The sequence below is a fragment of the Acinonyx jubatus genome, chromosome B4 (genome assembly GCF_027475565.1).
Source record: "Acinonyx jubatus isolate Ajub_Pintada_27869175 chromosome B4, VMU_Ajub_asm_v1.0, whole genome shotgun sequence".
NCBI classification, from domain to species: domain Eukaryota; kingdom Metazoa; phylum Chordata; class Mammalia; order Carnivora; family Felidae; genus Acinonyx; species Acinonyx jubatus.
The window spans coordinates 70,812,645-70,832,177 of NC_069387.1; the positions used below are offsets into that span (position 1 = coordinate 70,812,645).

A 19,533-nucleotide genomic window follows, 5' to 3' on the forward strand; every position below is an offset into this window, starting at 1 on the left:
TCTAGGAAATGTCTTTAGAATTACTTTTATGTGCTCTATTTATCAAACTGGCCTGGGCATTAGTGTAAAGTGTAAAGTAATTTACAGGGCTTAGAGATTTTCACCAAAACATTGCTATGAAATGACTAAACATATACACGCACACATACATGAATGTCCACCTGTTACGTGGGGTTTTTTTTCGTATTTATTTTTTGAGGGGAGGGGGCAGACAGAGAGAGAGAGGAGAGAGAGGGACAGAGGATCTGAAGCAGGCTTCCACGCTGACAGCAGTGAGCCCGATGTGGGGCTCAAACTCGTTAGATCATGACCTGAGCCAAAGTCGGATGCGTAACCAGCTGAGCCACCCAGGTGCCCCTACATAGGGTTTTTTGTCCATTACGCTACATTGCCAGAGAGTCTTTAAAATAGAAGTCCAGTATGATATCAAAGGGAAGTAACGGAAACTAGGTGTGGGATCTCTTTTAATCTCTACCCCAGGAATGCAACACCAAAGATTTAATCTCAGAGACGCCACAATGCTATAGTAGCAGAGATTTGGGACTTATGTCTCTACTCCAGCAGCCTCTCCCTGCTACTCTAATATATGGTGACAAATGTCTCCTTAATTTGCACAACAGTTTTCAATTGCCCTCACAGGAGACCACCTTGAAGGAGCGAGTAAAAGGTTTAGTCATGGTTTCTATTTTTCTATTTGAATCAATACATTCTAGTTAAATGGACAATTAATAGGTCACTTCCAAAATAGTGGTGTATCAGTCCTGGTTAATAAACGATCCCAGAGTTGATAATGGGCCCTATGTATTCAGCAAGTCCTGTATACACTCAGCTCATCCACTAAATCCCTTTTCAGGTGGACAGGGTTATATGGGAAGATGAGCTAGAATGAGTCTATAAAAGTCAGTTTCATTCACTGCTTTATTTTTCAGTCAAGTGCTTTAAATGGTGTCCAGAAATTCACTTGGAATGTGAGACAGGAGAAAAGATGGACACACAGAGCCTTGCTTTATGACCATACAAAAGGGCAACTGACCCTTGCCCAAGCCTTTTCCATGTGAAATGGCTCCTAAAGTTCATCTGCACAGTGAAAAATCGTGGTGAGGTCGCGTGTGGATGAGTCAAGTGAAAGTGATGATTGGTCACGGGTCTGTCGCCCATTGTGACTGGGTCCCTGCCATGTAAAGTGCTCTGTGGGAAAGTATCGGCCCCCTAAAGAGATGCTCAGAAGGCTGCAGCTCATTAAACGGCCAGCATTTGCTGCCTCACTTGTCAGGAATCATCCTGTTGAGCAACTGCTCTCCTGAAACATTCATAAAACACATTCACGGGAGGCAGCAGGGACCTGAATCCAACCGTGATAGAGCTCTGTACTTCAGGCTGACTCAACTCCTTCTATTTCACTTTCCACCTGACAGAGGGGTTAACCTGAATAAAAGTTTTCTCTGGGCAGTTGAAATAAATGTGCTGGCCCCTACCGGAGTAGAGTAGAGCTTACTGGAATTCTTCATCACACATTCAGAATCTCTGCCTACAAACTCTTACTTGACCTAGAAATCTCAAGATCAAGGTGAACTTTATTTCTTTTTAGTTCGACATTGCTCTTTTTGAGTGTGTATGTGTGTGCACGCTTGCACGCTCTAAAAGTTTTTTCAGAGTTGTTGTTCTCACTCCACCCCTGGACATTTTAAATTTTGAAATTTTTGAGGAAAAGTTCTCTTGAAAATATTTCCTACAACTCTGGTGGGTTATTTTCAAGATCATAAAGAGGACATATTTATCTCCTTTCACAATCTGGACAATTTTTATTATTTTCTATGAACACCTAGTGACTTTCTGTGTCACATTCTAAGTTGAATAGAAATTTTATACAGCACAATTTCTTAGCTTTCCTTCTTTCTTTTTTCTTCTCTAAATGAGTATTGCTACACATTTCAGAAAGAGCCAAATCAGTCCCTCTGAGATCTTTTATATCAAATGGAAAACAAGTCACTTTCCTTGGTGTGTCAGCCCTGGGTTTCAATGCCATTAGAAACGGCTCACAATTGCTCAGTGTGCTGAGGTCTGATAAATCTCTGGAAACCTCCTGAATAGGATCGCTGTGATTTTTAGTGAGGATTTAGCTCCTTGCCATGGCATTACCAATTAGTTTTCCAGAGCACATTAAATCCTGCTGCTTTGGTTTACAGAATAACTGAGGCATTGCTGATGAAGCATAAAAACTTACTTGCAAAAGCAGTGGGGGATGCTGGGCGCCGACAGGACCCACCACAGCATGCAGAGTAGAATGGTGAGGCACTCAGGAAGAAAGGTTTGGAAGACGCTGCGGAGAAAGCATTGATCTCATTGATGAGCCATTTCTTTTAGACCATATTCAAAATTCTAGTTTCCCAAAAGTCACTGAGTAAAACACTCTATTTTCTGAGCCTTTACTTGGCTGGTTATAACTCTGACTGAAATTAACATTATTCTAAAGTAGCCTTTATCTGTCAAGGAGATTACCACACATTTAATCGAGATGTGGAAGATGCACTGGAAAGACGAGTTGATCAAAACCAAACCTATAATTTTCTGTGTGGTCCTAATTACAAGTAGTACATATCAAATACTCCTTTATTCACAATATCCTAGAGCAACACACAGGACAACTATCTGTGGTGATGAATGTCCTTTATCCCCACTGTCCAATATGGGATCTATTTCCCACATGGCTCCTGAGATATGTGGCTAATGTAACTGGGTAACTGAATTCTCAATTTAAGTTATTATAAAATATATACACTCATGTGGCTAGGAGCTATCATATTATTGAATGGCACAGCTCAAGATATGATACTTACCGAGGAACAAATTGAAAGCAGAAAGTAAAAAATTAAATATAAAAACCAATTTGAATGTTATATGCTTAAGTTTAATTTTTTGGAAGAGATTATATTACTCTACTGTTTATTTTCAGAAAATTCTTCAAAATAGTTAGTTGGATTCCAAAGTGGTAAGAGATAATCTATTGAGCAATTCCATAACAAAATGGTTTTTTTTTGTTCTGATCACTTTTACATGTTCAAAAGTATTTGAGAATAATAGCATTTTATCTCAAGAGAAACTAGTTAACTTGAAGGTATCTGTGTTTATAGTATAGGGATTTACCATATATCTGTTCTGCTCATTTTATTAAACTATACTATTCATAACATTTTAAATACATGTACACGGAATAGGTATCATTACTCTTATAAGGAAAGAAATTTTAAATTCTGTTTCTCAGTAGATGATAAATAGCTAAAAAGGATGTCACAGAACATTAGTAATAGCTCTTCTTTACTGAGCACTTACTATATGTCAGGCTTTGGTTAAACACCTTAAATACCCCATGTCCTTTAGCATAATGAGATATAATATAAACGTGGGCAAAAGTTCCTGAAGGTGGACAACTTGCTTTTGCTATCGCATACCCAAAAGAGTACGTAGCACATTGTAAATGTCAGCAAATTTTCAATAAATGAATGTATAAAACCAAGCCTAATACTTCATTTTCTGTGTGGTCATAATTATAAGTAGTAATTAGTAAAACTAAGAAATAGGAAGCGTCTCTCGACCTTCTCAGGAAGAGAATGAGGATCAGGAATGAACCCCTTCCCTGCTCCCCAGACACACCTTGAAATATAGTATTATCCATAACAGATGACCTTGAAATCTAGAGCATGACTTGAAAATAAATATTTTTATAACTCTCCCTACATATTCAAAAGCAACTTTTTTCTTATTTTAATCATATTTAGTGAATATTATTTTGATATGAATACCATACCTTTTTCAAGAACACAGTAATTTCAGACTTGTATTTTAACCAAGTGATAAGCATGTCTTTACTTTCGCCAATATTTTTGAAGGATATATCAAAATAAGTGTATTGCCCAATAAAAATCTAGGTTCTTAATGCCTTCAAATTGCAAATTAATCACACATGCAGGTTTTTTTCTATAACATAACGGAAAGTTGCCAATATTCGTATTCTTAGTTTTTTAATATCCAAGTTTTCAAATAATAAAACGTTAGTCTTAATGATATTTCAAGGGGTGCCTGGCTGGCTCAGTCAGTGGAGCATGCAGCTCTTGATCTTCGGATTGTGAGTTCAAACCCCACATTCGGTGTAGAGATTATTTAAAAATAAAATCTTTTAAAAAATGATACTTTGAAAATATAGCAACTAAGCAAAGTATGAAAAGGAAATCCATCTTGGTGTTCAAAAAATTCTATAAAACTTAAAAAACATTTTTTTCTAAATAGGCTCCATGCCCAACTTGGGGCTTGAACTCACCACCAGACCCTGAGATCAAGAATTGCACATTCCCAACTGAGCCAGCCAGGCACCCTATAAAACTTTTTAAAAATTTTACTGTTATCATAAACTGTTCTAACACTGACTATAAAACCACCAAAGAAAAGATAAATCATTTCATTTTAATATCTTATGAGAAAATGGCACTATTTAGGCAGAGTTACATTTTCCAGTATTCTAGGAATATTTGAAGTACTTTGAAAAATAAAAATCTATTTCTACATATAAAAATTGTCACATTATGTTGATTCTCAAGCATTTTCTGTTAAATTATTTCATCTCAAAATAAACACTCCATATAATTAAGTCATGGCTACTGTGCAGTTTGGCACAAAATGCAATGCTGCATTTACATACATGTAGTAACACATTTATCATGATAGCTGGAAAAAACACACATGAAATAAGCACACTAGTGATACTATTAAAATAACCATGCATTATAATATGTACAAATTACAAATTTTATCATTCTAGCCAAACTGTTTCTCAATCTAACCCTATGGCCTAAAAAATATAAAAATAAAAGATAAAAAAAAATGAGTGGGGCGCCTGGGTGGCTCAGTCGGTTAAGCGGCCAACTTCAGCTCAGGTCATGATCTCACGGTCCGTGAGTTCAAGCCCCGCGTCGGGCTCTGTGCTGACAGTTCAGAGCCTGGAGCCTGTTTCAGATTCTGTGTCTCCCTCTCTCTCTGACCCTCCTCTGCTCATGCTCTGTCTCTCTCTGTCTCAAAAATAAATAAACATTAAAAAAAATTTTTTTAAAAATGAGTGGTTCATTTGAGACAAGCAATCAATTAAATTCATTTGTGATAAACGAAGTTCTGAGATATACAATCTTAGTGCTAAATTTAACCAGAAGAAGTTTTCATTGAGTAGTTTGTTATATTACTATGTGTTACCTTATCTTAATAGAGTGAAGCTATAATCAAAATGACATGCCATCTACAGTAATAAACTCCTGTGGCTAAGGAACTACATGTGACATGACCAGGCTTCAGGTTCTCTTGTGTAGAATTTCCTTACCATGTTAAAACATCTCTTTGACATACATATATTTACACAGTCAATTCATGGTTTCCATACATAAATACACCTTGTTGAGGCTGGTTTCTGTGAAAATTGTTGTGAAATTCCAATTAAGTGCTCCATTTTTTTTTTACATGTGCCTACTTTGACATAAGTCAAATGCTCATCCAGCTGAACTTATGACTGCAGGGGTGTCAAATGGCACTAGGAAATAACCATTTTAAACAATGAAACGCATTAAAGATATATATATATGTTACAATTTTAAATGTTTGTCAATCATATACTTTTTAAAGGAATAGCAAGAAAGGAAACTCAGCTGTGATGAAAACAAAGTAACAAGTTGATAGATGTGTTAAAACTTTTTTAAGTTTTTGAGAACTACTTAGAAGATGCTCTGAAAAGGACAGAAAACAAGGCAATTTCATCCTGATATGCACTTCAAAGCCCATTAATGCAGACTAGATGAAGTTACTTGATCACTGATTATACTGGGAACAACTCATTATAGGCTCACTGAACGATATTTACGACAATATGTAAGGAGTGCCTACTACATGCCATGCACTGCTATGAATTGAACACACGCTATCTCATCCACTCATTAGCATTCAACCTCAAATGGGTATGCATCTGGAATGTGAACACTGTTTTCGGCAATTTTTTTAAATGTTTATTTATTTTTGAGAGAGGCAGAGACAGAATGCGAGTGGGTAAGAGGCAGAGAGAGAGGGGGACACAGAATCCGAAGCAGCCTCCAGGCTCTGAGCTGTCAGCACAGAGCCCGACGTGGGGCTCGAACTCACAAGCTGTGAGATCATGACCTGAGCTGAAGTCAAGACACTCAACCAACTGAGCCACCCGGGCACCCTGGCAATTTCTTTTTTAAAAAAGGACAAGAGAAACACAAATATTTTAGAATAATATTTAATTATTAGCCACGAGAGATCAGGGTTTCATGCACAGATACTGCCAGTTATTCATAAGAGCTGGAGCCCAGAAAATGGACACATCTCCCAAGCTTTCCATAAGAGAAAATCAAATGTCCTTTCCTATCGAAAAAAACGTACACTGTCAGGTTCGGCATGATGTTAGGTTCTGTTAGCACAATACTTCAGGATACTCCGAATTCTTTTTTTTTTTTTTCAATGTTTATTTATTTTTGGGACAGAGAGAGACAGAGCATGAACGGGGGAGGGGCAGAGAGAGAGGGAGACACAGAATCGGAAACAGGCTCCAGGCTCTGAGCCATCAGCCCAGAGCCTGACGCGGGGCTCGAACTCACAGACCGTGAGATTGTGACCTGAGCTGAAGTCGGACGCTTAACCGACTGCGCCACCCAGGCGCCCCCCGAATTCTGTTTCTCACCAACAAATCTAATTTCCAGTTTCTGTGGAAATCTGTTACCAGTTACCAATAAATAACTTAAAACTTTTGGAACTAAACTGTCTGAATCCAAATGACTAAAATCACTTATTCACAGAAAACCTCATGAGCTTTTCACTTCTTAATAAGATATTGACTTATCTGAAGCCACAGAATCAAAATACCTATTAATTATTTTGAACATTTATCTAAGATGGAGACTTAGAGCCAATTTAATGGTGAACTGGCCTGATTTCTTTTTAAACTTAACGAGATGGTTCTGTGATACAATCATCTCATAGCCGAGGATAGTTATGAGCCTAACTACAGAGAAATTATTTTCAAAAGTCTGTCATTTAGAAGGCAAGCAATAATTTTTAAATTGCTTTTCTGTTGTTATTTTCATTCTTCTTTTGCTGATGGAGAAGAACAATGGGTATTTAAATGGGGTGAAACCACATTCTTCTGATTGTCAGTGGAAAACCGTGGTACTAACTGACTTGAGTTGACGTTTCAAAGAAAGAGTACTAAAGACCACTAATAAAACCTTCAAATAAATTTCAAGAGTCCACTGCAATGCTATGCCAACTGGCAGCACCTTTTAAGAAAGATGGGGAGAAATGAAAGAAGGTTCCAAGATGCTTTATTAAGGCATCTTTAACCTTTGGTTAAAGGGTAAAAAAACACCTCCAGGAAAGAATAACAGGGAGCTAAATAATTTTTTTTAATGGTTTTAAATGACCTTTTTCAAGTGCCTGGTACATGGGAACCATGAATAAAGAAATCTAAACTTCTGACCTGAAAACAATATACAACTGGAATACAGTGGACCCAAAAATGAGACTCCAAAGAATAGAAACCAGCAGCCCTGAGTAGTAAGATCTAAGAAATATCACTCACCTAATGAGGTGTGATTATCACACACCCTGGAAGGAATTCATTTATGTGATCCACATGCAAATTTACCTTCAGTCACAAGGGAAAGCAAGTTAAATAAATTCATCCTTTATCTTCCTGCTCATCAGAAAACAACAGAAGTCCACATTCTTTTCCTCAAGTATTTCAGACACAGAAAAACAAAGGTCTTAATGTTCTGGTACAGCTCATGAGAAGATAAATCAAGTGCAGTGTCTACTTCTTTGATGCTGTGCTTTTAATTCTGTGCAGATAATATTTATTGCATCTCTAGCAAGTGCCACACAGTGTACTGGGACCACAAAGATGAAAAAGGATGGTTTCCTTCCCCAGAAGAATTTCTATTTAGTGTTTCTTAACTTACAGATTTATGTCTGCTGGTCAACGAAATGAAATGCAAATTTTTCCGTTTTCCAAATTCAATTTTCCTCTGTAAAATCTGAGGCATTCCCCAAGACAGAGATGAAATTTGAAAAAATTCACACTGTGCATCCCTAACCATTGGTTCTCAACCCTGCATACATGTTAGAATTATCTAGAGTGCTTTCAAAGATACAGATGCCCAGGCCCCATACCAACCGGGTTAAATCACCAGCTAAGAGTGGGCTCCTTAGCACAGCATTGTTTCAAAAGATGCATAGGTCATTATAATACATGGCCAAGATGAGACCACAGAAAAAAACACAAAACAATGTCTGACACGGCAGGCACTCAATAAATGTTAGCCTTTACTCCTGCCATTATTACAGAATTTGAGATCAACAGTAAGACAACATACAAAAAGAAGCCGCATGGTCAAGACTTCCAGTGAAATATAAACAAGTAAAAAGAAAAGACTATTGTCAAGAGGGCTTTGTCAAAGAAGGCTTTAAGCAGCAACAATATCTTAACCCATACCTTGATTTGGAAGGTATTTGGAATGGCAAAAGAAGAAAAAGAAGGCATTCCAACAAGGAAAGGTGGCTTGAACAAAAGGAAAGGAGGCAAGGTGGGACACGTAGGGCAGGTTAAGGAGACCAGCCTGATGGCTGGCACAAGGCGAAAGGAGTGAACAAACAATGTACTTGGAGGAGCTAAATGTAGCTGATGGAATGAAGGTGTTGCAGAACAGAGTATTTCTATTTGATCTGATCATTAAGTGGGGATAATTAAGATTTTCCTGAGTAGCTGGGTAATATGAGGAAGCAGATAATTAAGGTTTTCCTGAGTAGCTGGGTAGTATGAGGAAGCTATATTTTAGGAAAATTCACCTGCCAGCACCGGATGCAATGTGGTGGAGAAAGGAGAGGCTATATGGAAGCATCCCACTGCAGTAAAGATTTGTTATAAGAACAGGTAATGAGGGCACCAGGGTGGCTCAGTCTGTTAAGCATCTGACTATTCCGGCTCAGGGCATGATCTCACGGTTCGTGAGTTCGAGACCCGCACAGTATTCTCTTGGTATTCTCTTTCTCTCCCTCTCTTTCTCTCTCAAAATAAATAAATAAACTTAAAAAAAAAGTTATAAAAAAAAGAAGAGGTAATGATAACCATTTGTGTATACATGGCCACTAGCATCTTCTCTAGCCTCACATAATGAACAAATGGGTAGGGTATGGCTTCTTCTCAAGGTGCGGGCCTCAGTTCATCACAATCACCAAATATGATCACTATCTCTGCTGCCTCTCCCTTCAAGTGGTCTCTATTAGCAACTCTGAAAAACTGAGCTAAATTTAAGGAAACCCATCGCTTTTTATTATACAGTCGATGTCACAGAAAAGAACAGCCTAACAGGATAGTTCTTGTAGCTCTCAAATTCTAAAAGCCTTAATGAAGACTCCTCAAGCTCCCAGCTATTGCACTCTGTGTGACTAATTCTTGCACTGGTCTACTCCACCAGGAGACAACAGACCTGGCAAGAACTGTATCTGATAGGGGTTATCCTGATTTCACCCTGTGGCAGATTTTAAATGGCTACAAATTACCTGGGTCTCAGTTTCCCCTTCCTTTGTATTTGGGATGGTCTTGCTGCCTTGTTTGACCAAAGGATACAGAAGAAGTGATATTTGGAACATTCCAAGGCTAGATCATAAGAAGCCTTACAGCCACTGCCTAGGATTCTTGGAGTGTTTGCTCTTAGAACTCTCCCTTTCATAACCCAAGCATCAAGCTGTCAGAAGCTCAAGACACTTGGAAAGTCTACTTGTAGATTGTTGTAATAGCTCTAGTTTAGCACCCAATCAACAGTCAGCCATGTGAGCAGCCATTTTGGACATCAAGCCCAGCTGAGCCTTCAGAAGACCATAATCCCAGCTGCCATCTAACTGCAGGAGTTTCCATGTTGAGAACCACTCAGCTGGGTCCAGTCAATCCACAAGACTGTGAGAGAAAATAATAAATTGCTCCTTTAGGCCTCTAATCTTTGAAATAGCTTCTTATACAGCAATACCCCTTTCACCAATATTTTACTTATGATGGAATGGTAGAAAGGAGTCTTTCACATCTTTCCCTGTTATCAGTAGGCTTTTGTGGTATGTGTTTGCAAGTCAAATGCTGATTTTAATCTCTGTTCTTATTTTGAAATGAGGACACAGAGGCTCAAGGAGGTTATATGAATTGATTGGAATTATATAGTCAGTAATATAAAAATCTTAGACTTGAATCTAGGCTTTAAAATTACAGAAATGTTGCTAAAACCAGCTCTAAAAACTGTATTTTTAAATTTACCTAATTTGCCATTTTTGCTTTGGAGAAATTGTTGGCAAACTTTTACTATAAAAGGCCAGATAAATACTTCAGGCTTTGCAGGCCATAAATCTGTTGCAACCATTCAATCTGTAATGCAGAAGCACCTGTAGAAAATATGTAAACACACAGGAGTGCCTCTTTTCCTGCTTGAAAGAATGGGACTGTTGGGGCGCCTGGGTGGCGCAGTTGGTGAAGCGTCCGACTTCAGCCAGGTCACGATCTCACGGTCCATGAGTTCGAGCCCTGCGTCAGGCTCTGGGCTGATGGCTCGGAGCCTGGAGCCTGTTTCCGATTCTGTGTCTCCCTCTCTCTCTGCCCCTCCCCCGTTCATGCTCTGTCTCTCTCTGTCCCCCCAAAAAAAAAAATAAATAATAAAAAGAAGTTGAAAAAAAAAAAAAAAAGAATGGGACTGTCTTCTGGTTTGAGACCCAATATAACTACAGAATTGGTTAAATACACCTAAACTCAATCCAGCCCTAGGAGAGTCTCTTTAAGAAACATGCCAGCAGTCATGGTTTTTATTCTCTTTCAATGGACAAAAATCTTTCCAAAGAATAACTTACTAATTCCTTCACATATTTTAAATTTAAAAGTTATTAGAGATTTAACCCTTTAAAGAACAAGCAATTTTGAGTCCTCTCAAGAGGACTGGTAAAAATTATATATTGTATGTTCTATTTCTGACAGCCACTTAGAATTAATAAAATTGAGGTTGTTGTGGCAAAGTGCCTGAACACGTAAAAGAAACGTTAGAAACCTGGTTCATCTTTGGGATACTGATAAACAAGGAGGCAATTAAGTATTCAGTAATATACAGAAAAAGATGTGAATTTTCTTTCTTTCCTTTTCCCAGATGCTTTGGTTCTAAAACAAAAGTCTAAAAACTTTAGAGGCTTTTTGATCTTTGACTTCAGAGAGAATTTTAGTGCCTTCAGTTTACTGTTCATATAACTCACAAAAATGTGCCCCTGAAATATTCCCAACTAATAGCAGGTTGACAAAATGAATAATGCTATTAAAAATGAAATCAGTTATGGTAACTTTATATAAAGTGATGAATCACTCTGCATTGCCAAATCAAGTACTGACTGGAGGCTAAAAAGAATAAAAGGGAGAGATTTCATTAAAAGTGGAAACATTACTGAAAGTAAAATAAAATACTTTGGAATAAAATATACAAGGGTCTGGTAAGCGTATTATACATTAAGGCAAAAATCCAATTTCTTAGTAAGAGAGTATAAAATAGAAGCATGATCTAATGAAGTCTTAAATAAGGATTCTAACAAGCATTCCCAGATAAAAATCATGTTGTTTCTTTTTCCAATTTGCCTTTTTATTCCTGACAGACTCCAGATGTAGTTGAATGAAAACTTATTTAACAGACTTAAAAACTGTGTACTTTCACTGTGAAAAAAAAAAATCACTGTAATTAGGAAAACACCTTATTTGGAGCCTCTGTTAATCCAAGATAAAGTAGACAAACACTGTATTAAGAGCTACAAAGCAAGACCCCTTGAAAGACATAGTAAGATGTATTCTAAAGTTATAAAGAGTAACAACAGAAATAGGGTGGTGGAAAATAGGTTGAGTGTGGTGTAAATGAAATATTTATCCCCCCCCCCCACATAAGGACACATTTATTTAAATATGTTAAAGATAAGAACATCTCACTTCTGTAAAAACTTGCATAGCAAAGAATCTCAAAGTATTTTACAAGCACATCTATTACCTGTGCTACTTCCCTTACTTTACAATTGCTACCATTTCTATCATTGTTCAGCAACAAACCTAAGCATAAAATGAGGTCTTACAGCAAAGGAGACTTTTTTCTGGTGGGCACAAGAACAGGAAGAAGGTGGCACACTCCAACAGGGATATAATAGACTCTCATGCACAGCTTTGGTTCCAATGTATGAGGCACATTCATGGCAAACAAATGTGGATAAAATCATTGTCAACAATTCTTTTAAAGTGCCCACAACATATGGCATCCTTTGGCTTCTGGCATGTAAGCCTGAACTCTCTGAATCCTATGTTTATTTATACATAAATGTGTATACAATTGTCTGGGCATTCAAACTACTGTGCTCTTTTCTCTTGCTCATTTATTTATTTTTGAGAGAGAAAGAGAGATAGAGAATGCACCCTTGACAGCAAGGGAGTTGGGGAGGAGCAGAGAGAGAGAGAGAGAGAGAGAGAGAGAGAGAGAGAATCCCAAGTAGCGGGGCTGGAACCCCTGAACCCCATGAGATCATGACCTGAACCGAAATCAAGAGTCTGACTCTTAACCGCTTAACTGACTGAGCCACCCAGGCGCCCCAAACCATTGTGCCTCTTAAAATAATCCTCAACTCCCTTAAGTCAATAAGAGGCAAGGGGAAAGTTCTAAAATGTTCCTACTTGCCTGCTGGATTTACTCCTATTTTATTATTAAACCTCAACAGCTTCAATACCTGTTAACAGATTGACATTTCTTGTTGCCTAAGTGGAGTAAAGAAGCACATGTTAGGGGTTGGGGTGGGATAAGTACTAAAGTCAGGGGCAAATTCAATGCACATAAATTGCTCCAGCCCAGGTGTTATTCTGTAAGGATGGTAACTGAGTCATTACTAGAAGGAAGGAAATATTAGTCCTATTCTCTTCACTGCAAGAATTTCTCCTTGAATCTGAAGCAGTTCATTAACTTGAGCTGATTCTCATGAACTATGTAAAGTTATTAAATGCTAATATGTTTATATTAATATGTTAATATAAATCCAAAGGCATGTTAAGAAGATACAAAAAATATGCACATGTAGTAATAACATGGTTCAGTATTATCTACAAATTCCACCAAAGCAGTGGTTGAGGTGACGGGCTGAGGAAGGAACCACCTTTGCCAGATTTTCCATTCTCTGTCCTGATTCTGGGTCAGCATCACCAACATTCAAGATGCTGTGATTTTAATCTACCAAAACAAATCTAAAGCAAAGTTGTAGCAAAAATAAGTGAGAAACTCTGGCTTAATAAATCAGATCACAAAGTCTTCAAGTTGGACTAGATAAAACATAAGTGCAATTAGTTTAAGACAGAGTCATGGATTAACACGTAAATAGTATCTGGAACTGGGAGATGGGCAAGGAAACGAGGATGTACATTAAGTTTTAATGGTAAGAAGCAATCCTAACAAGGGGCCAGAAAAATGCTATGGATCTGGTTCCATTTCTGTACTACACAGTACAACTTACCTGATAAAATTACCTAAAAAATAAAAAAAAAAAAGAACTCACCTATCCAGAAGAAACATGTGCTTTCTAACCCTTAAAAGGAGTAGCTTCAACAATCAATAAATTACATTCAGAAAATTACCTTTATGTCAAATATTTTTAAAATGTTTAAATAACAAATGTTATTAAAAGGCAAGACTCCACGTATTTTGGATAAAACTGGTGACATAACCAAGAGAAATGTAAAATTTTCAGCTTTTTACATTTCAAAGCTCTTTTATATATAAAAACATAAATATTGTAATCTAGCACAATATTCACCCAATAATGACATTAATGAACTTTTCAGGAAGGATCTCTGATGATTCTAATTTACTTGCAGAACCTCCTGGTTTCCCCTAATAAACTATAACAGATCTAAGGATTCAACCCTGGATCTATCTTCTATCTACTACCTTCTATTGCACTGTGCCCCTCTCCAGCCTTGAGAAATACCCTTTGATTTCTAGAGTTTTTAAACTACATATATATATATATATATATATATATATATATATATATATATATATCCAACTGTTTTATATATAAACAACCTGACAACATATAGCTATGGAGAGTCTTTTTCCTACTGTAAATATTCAAAGACTTGCCAGTTTCCAGGGATGAAGAACTGACAGCTATCCTCTCATTTATTACCTATAAAATCTGTGTTATTGCTTAACTGTCATCACCTTGCAGATCCACAGCAAGACAAACAGGAAGGGCAATTTCTTTCCTTATGGACACATACAAAATCACAATCTGATTTATTATTGTGATACACGTAATCAGTTATCACTAGCTTCCGATATTCAATGAAAGACTCGCATAAGGAATATGAAGGTTTGGGACAATTTTTTTTTTCTCCTTCACAAGTCCACAGATGTTTCCACTGTTAACTTCTGACAAAAACAAAATTAGCAAGTGAAGTAATCATTGTAGGAAAAAACTGGCCTCTATGAAAATTAAAGCAGCGAACAGCTATGAAAATGCTTGGAAAGCCATACAGCAGTCCAAACATGGAATGCCACAGGGGCAGAGACAGTCATCCGTTTTGTGCAGTGACGATCCCAATGGTCTAGAACAGAGCCTGACACATGGGAGATACTCGGTAAGCACTTCCTGAACAAATGAAATAGATGGCATCATTAAAAATTGGTAACAAAGATAATGAAGCAGAAATGCATGCAGTGGCATAAATCCCCAAGTTAAAGGGCTCTGTATTTCACCAAGGCACCAATAAAAGGAAGTCTGGGGTTTTCTCATTCAACATTTAGTTTGGTACACTCAACAAGACTGGAAAAAAAGTGAGTACCCAATATGCTGAAATGATTAAAAACCCCATTTTGTGATCCACTCACTCCTAAGTAAGGGTCTAAAGGATTAGCAGTGCTTGTTCACTGACATCTCAGAAAGAAATATAAGGAAATACTGTTATCTTTTCAAAAACAGTAGCTCTTCTATACTCTCTATAGAACATCAATCACTATGTCGTCAGTCAGTTAATTTTCAGGTGATAGTAACCTTGTCAGCACTCATTAAAACTTCATAATTCTACACAGCAGCAATGAATTCCCACAACATTTGGTAGGACAAAAATCTGTCACTTAAATAAAACTAGGGCAATGTTCAGAAAATGACATTCTGTGTCAAATTACAAAGATAAATGAATGTAAATGCTGGTTTTAAGCAGCATATTTGTGGGCACAAATATAGAGAGTTTTAATTTTCTTAAGATACTTTTGTAGATTCAAAAATTAAACACATCCCTTACAAGACTATTTTTCGAAATAAAAGGTTATTTGTTCAAAGGAAAATCAACCTAGGAGAATCTCAAATCTTCAGTGAGGGCTCAATAAAACACCAGGAAAAAATATGTGCTTAAACTGTATTAGAATACTTCAAAGGGAAATATAAATTCTCATATTCTCTTAACTATTCCAAAAAAAACCCATTTTTGTATTCTGACACTTTAATAAGTGTACAAGAGTTAATACATCCTTGAAAATTTTTTGTAGTTAGGAGACCCTTTACCCAATAATTGCAATATTTTGAATGAAACAGATATACAAACCTCTTGTTCAGTTATTAAAATATCTGCCTTTGATTTGCATTTGGTTTATTTGAATTTAACCTGTAAAATCTACAAAGGGGAAAAGTAAGTAACTTTCTCTGGTTGAGCAGCCAATCAGGATCAGGGGCAATTTAAGAATCCTTAAAAATAACTTCTATGAACACAATGCCAAACCACTAAAAGTTATGCAAATCACCATTTTTTGTTTGAAAATGTTATTTTTTTGTGACACAACATTATTTACTAACTCTTGTCTAGGTGAACCGGCTTTATACGTTTCTAATTTTCCAAACACTTCAAAAATAAGAGAGTGGCCCAAATTACCAAGGAACATAAACTCTGCCTTTAACAGTATTTTTTCCTTTCCCTAGATGCAAAAGGCTTCCCAGGTTCCTTAGGTTTTACACTGTGTGAATGAGACCGCTCATATAATTATATTTGTTCCATTCTGTTAATAACCATTTCAAGCTGAAAGACCAGGACAGGTTCTAAACATGTTAAGTTCTATACAGCCATTAGCAATAAATTTGATCTGGCAGTTTGCTGGGACAATGGAATCTGCTGAAAAAGCGTCTATTAGTCATTCTGGACAAACCCATCGGGATTAAAAGAATGAGTTAAGATCGCCTAAGGACGCAGCCAAAAAAAAATTAATAATAATCCAACTAGATCTCAGCTTCTGAGTTTCCAAAAGGCTTCCCTTTTTTTCACCGCACATTTCGGCTGCCCCTCCATACGCTTTAGCTAAAATGTGATTAACCCGTCCACATCCTCTGCCCAATCACACCACTTAGGTTTTATGCGAAAATTGAATCAAAACTGTCTTTCTTCTGATAATTTCCCATTTATTGGTGAACTTCCTATCCCAGGTGCCAATTCAGCTGTTTCAGCTCAGCACGAAGAAAAAGTCGTCCTTGATTTCCTTGCGCCTCCGTGATCTCAAACACTGAGCGGAGAAAGCCAAAAGTTTGCGCAACTCTTCTTCCAAAAATCTTTGCGAGCGCTCTTGAACGGCCCCGGCCTTCGCTGCAGACGCAGAAGCAAAGCCCTCGAAGCGGGCCGCGGGAACTGCCCAGGGAGGTGGTGTCCCGCGGCCTCCAGGGCTGGAGGCGGCGAGCAGAAACGCTGAACTTGGGAACAAGACGGGTGAAACTGGTCCAGTGAACCCAGAGATCTCGGGACTAGGGCTGCTCTTTCCCGCTAACCCAATGTGGGGCATTCAGGGTTTCTCCGGAAAGGCCTGAAAATCAAGGCAGCCCTACCACTTGTTGAAAGGAAACAGAGAGGAAGCTGGTGGTATGGGATAGGGGTGGAGGGGGTGTCACAGTTAGTGGTTGAACCCTATTTACACGCGAAGTGGCATCCCGACGAAAGCTCGAGACGCTCGAGGAAGGTCCCAGGCCGGAGCGGATCCGGGCGCGCTGGGGCCAGGGCTCCCTAGGCGCAGCGCGCACCCCCGGGAGCTCGGATCCCGGACCCGCCGGGCCGGAGGCGCCGGGCGCGGCTGGGGAGGAAAAGAGCTGGCTCACCTGGGGCTGACGGCTGGAAGGTAGAGTCTCGATCCCCCGGAGCCCGGCCCGGCAGCCTGGCGCCGTCGGCCGAGGGGCTGAGCACTTGGAAAGCCCAACGCGTGCCGTACGGCGCTCCGCCGGGGCTGACCGGTTCGGCCGCGGGGCACAGCTTGAGGGGAACGGGGTTGGCCGGCAGGGGCCTGACCTGCGCGCCGGCTGCCGTGGCGGCGGCGGCGGCGGCCACTAGAGCGGACGCCGGGCCGTGGTGCGGGGGTGGCTGCAGCGCGTGCGGCGGGGCGCCCCCGGCCCGCAGCAAGTTCTCGATCAGGAAACTCTTGCCCAAGTTGCCAAAGCCCGGAGCTGCGGGGAAGTTGAGGAGCGCGGAGGACGCCACCACGTCCCAGTACGCGCCGGCGTGGGCCGCCACGGCGCTGGGGAGCATAGTGCGGCGCCCGCGGGCCGCCTGCGCGCCCGCCTCCAGCTCCGCGCGCCGCACCGGGCCCGCGCCGCTCCCTCCCGCCGCTGCCTCCCGCCGCAGCCTCCCGTGGAACCGGAGCGCGCTGAGCCCGGGAAGGAGGAGAGGGCACCGAGGACGCCAGCAGGCTTGGAGCGATATTATTTTTTGGGGTTGGGCGTTTTCTTAAAGGATGGGAGGAGTGAATGTGGGAGGGGGAAGCTGTGCATGTCTCTGGCCCGCGGCGCAAGCTCTGGGGGCGCCGGGGGAGTCCCTCCTGCTCCCTATGCAGATCCGGATGGTCTCTCTCTCTCTCTCAGAAGGCTGGAAGGTGTGTCCAGCCCATCCATTCATGTCACCCGGCCCACAAAGTGACAGACGCGGCCAACAATAAGGGCGGCCCCAGAGTCTGAGCTTTGGCAAAGGGAGGGGACGCGTAGCGGGAAGGTGGGCGTGGAGGCGACGTGAACCGGCCGCGCTCATCCCCTCCCGGCGGCCGGAGCCCTAGCTCTGGAGCCCACGCAGCCCCCCGGAGCGCCAGGGCGCGCGACCGTGGGCGAGGAGTGCCCCGGGGGCGGGCGGCACTCTCTTCTGGAGACCGTTCGGCAGACCACCTGTTGGGCAATCCCCGGCTCTCCAGTGTTGATGTCACTTTCAGGAACCGACGGGCATCCTGGGGAAGCTAACAGGCACTAGAGGCTTGAAGGACTGTAGTCATCAAATAGAGTCGCGAGTGTTACTGGGACTGTTGTGGTCCCGCAGATAGATGCGAAGTTTTAAAGAGTGGGTTGCATATGAGATGTGTTCCCCTTTCTTAAGGCAAAGAAAGTGAGTTTTTCTTGGAGACCTTTTAAGAAATTTCAGAGGTTCTAGTAGCTCGTTTCCAATCGCTTTTCTAAGATCATTTAGGAATCACTCCAGAAGAAATGTTCCGATAAATTTTGATCTAGAGAAAGGGATCTTAGTTGGAGGTGGTTAAATATTTGGGTCCAAAACCCGGCAAGAAAAGCCACCACCAACTTTTCCTAACCGAACATGGTTGGGTCCTCCTCCACAGAGCCCAGGATGAGAACACTGGATTATTTAGGATTACAGTTGCTCTTTTATCCCCCCTAGAAATCTGGGTAGTTTCCAGTTTATTAACAGCCTGCTAGAGACTGGGCAGAAGAAAAAAGGGTGTGTGTGTGTGTGTGTCTGTAGTTAAAAGTTCCTTTAACCACAAGGCAATTTAAAGCTCCTCATTTTAGAAATTGTATCAATGGAATTTTAAAACGGTGACTTCTCTGTCGATTAACAATTCCCATTGCTACACTCCTGTGCAAATTCAGGTGAATTTATTTAAAATAAGATTTTTAAAAGATTGTGAAAGGTTTGGAGTTACATGTATAGTTTTCCTCTGTATGCTAACAATAATAACATGGTTCCTAGTTTCAATTTACTTAAAAGCTAGACAGAGTTGCCAGGCTAGTAAGATAAATTTCCTTTTAAAAATTCACCTGGTTGATTTGTGTTTCATTTACTCTAAGGATGTCCAAAGCTTTCTAGAAATCCACCCTCCCTACCTGCTGCCAAACGGAAGGAAAGTTATTTGCAAGGTTGGTGTATGTTACTAATATTTGTTCACTTACTGATTTAGTCAACAAACTTTTCCTGAACATTTCATATTTATGGAGCACTTTTGGTGGTCCTGGGAATATATAGAGAAAAGTCTGGTCCTTGCTTTGTAGGGGTTCACAGCTTAGTGAGGGAGAAAAACAAGTAATATCTGAGAAAGGGATTGTAATTTAGAAGGAAAAGTGAGAGAAAATCTCCAGAGTAAGATTCCTGTAAACTGAGTCTTAAAAGTTAGGGATGGGCTCTGAAGTAGTAACCTTTGA

The 19,533-nt window shown here is 39.9% G+C and overlaps 1 protein-coding gene across 1 annotated transcript in view; it reads right to left on the reverse strand.

Annotated features, from left to right (window-relative positions):
- The window catches only part of DBX2 (developing brain homeobox 2), a 36,016-nt gene extending 18,253 nt beyond the window's left edge, over positions 1-17,763 (reverse strand). Inside the window, exons 1-2 of the mRNA XM_027035949.2 lie at positions 17,221-17,763; positions 2,225-2,320 (exon numbers count right to left, since the gene is read on the reverse strand). Of these exons, the coding sequence (XP_026891750.1) occupies positions 2,225-2,320; positions 17,221-17,644 (520 nt within the window). The 5' untranslated portion in view covers positions 17,645-17,763. The remainder of the gene's footprint in view (positions 1-2,224; positions 2,321-17,220) is intronic.
- Positions 17,764-19,533: the final 1,770 nt, after the last annotated feature.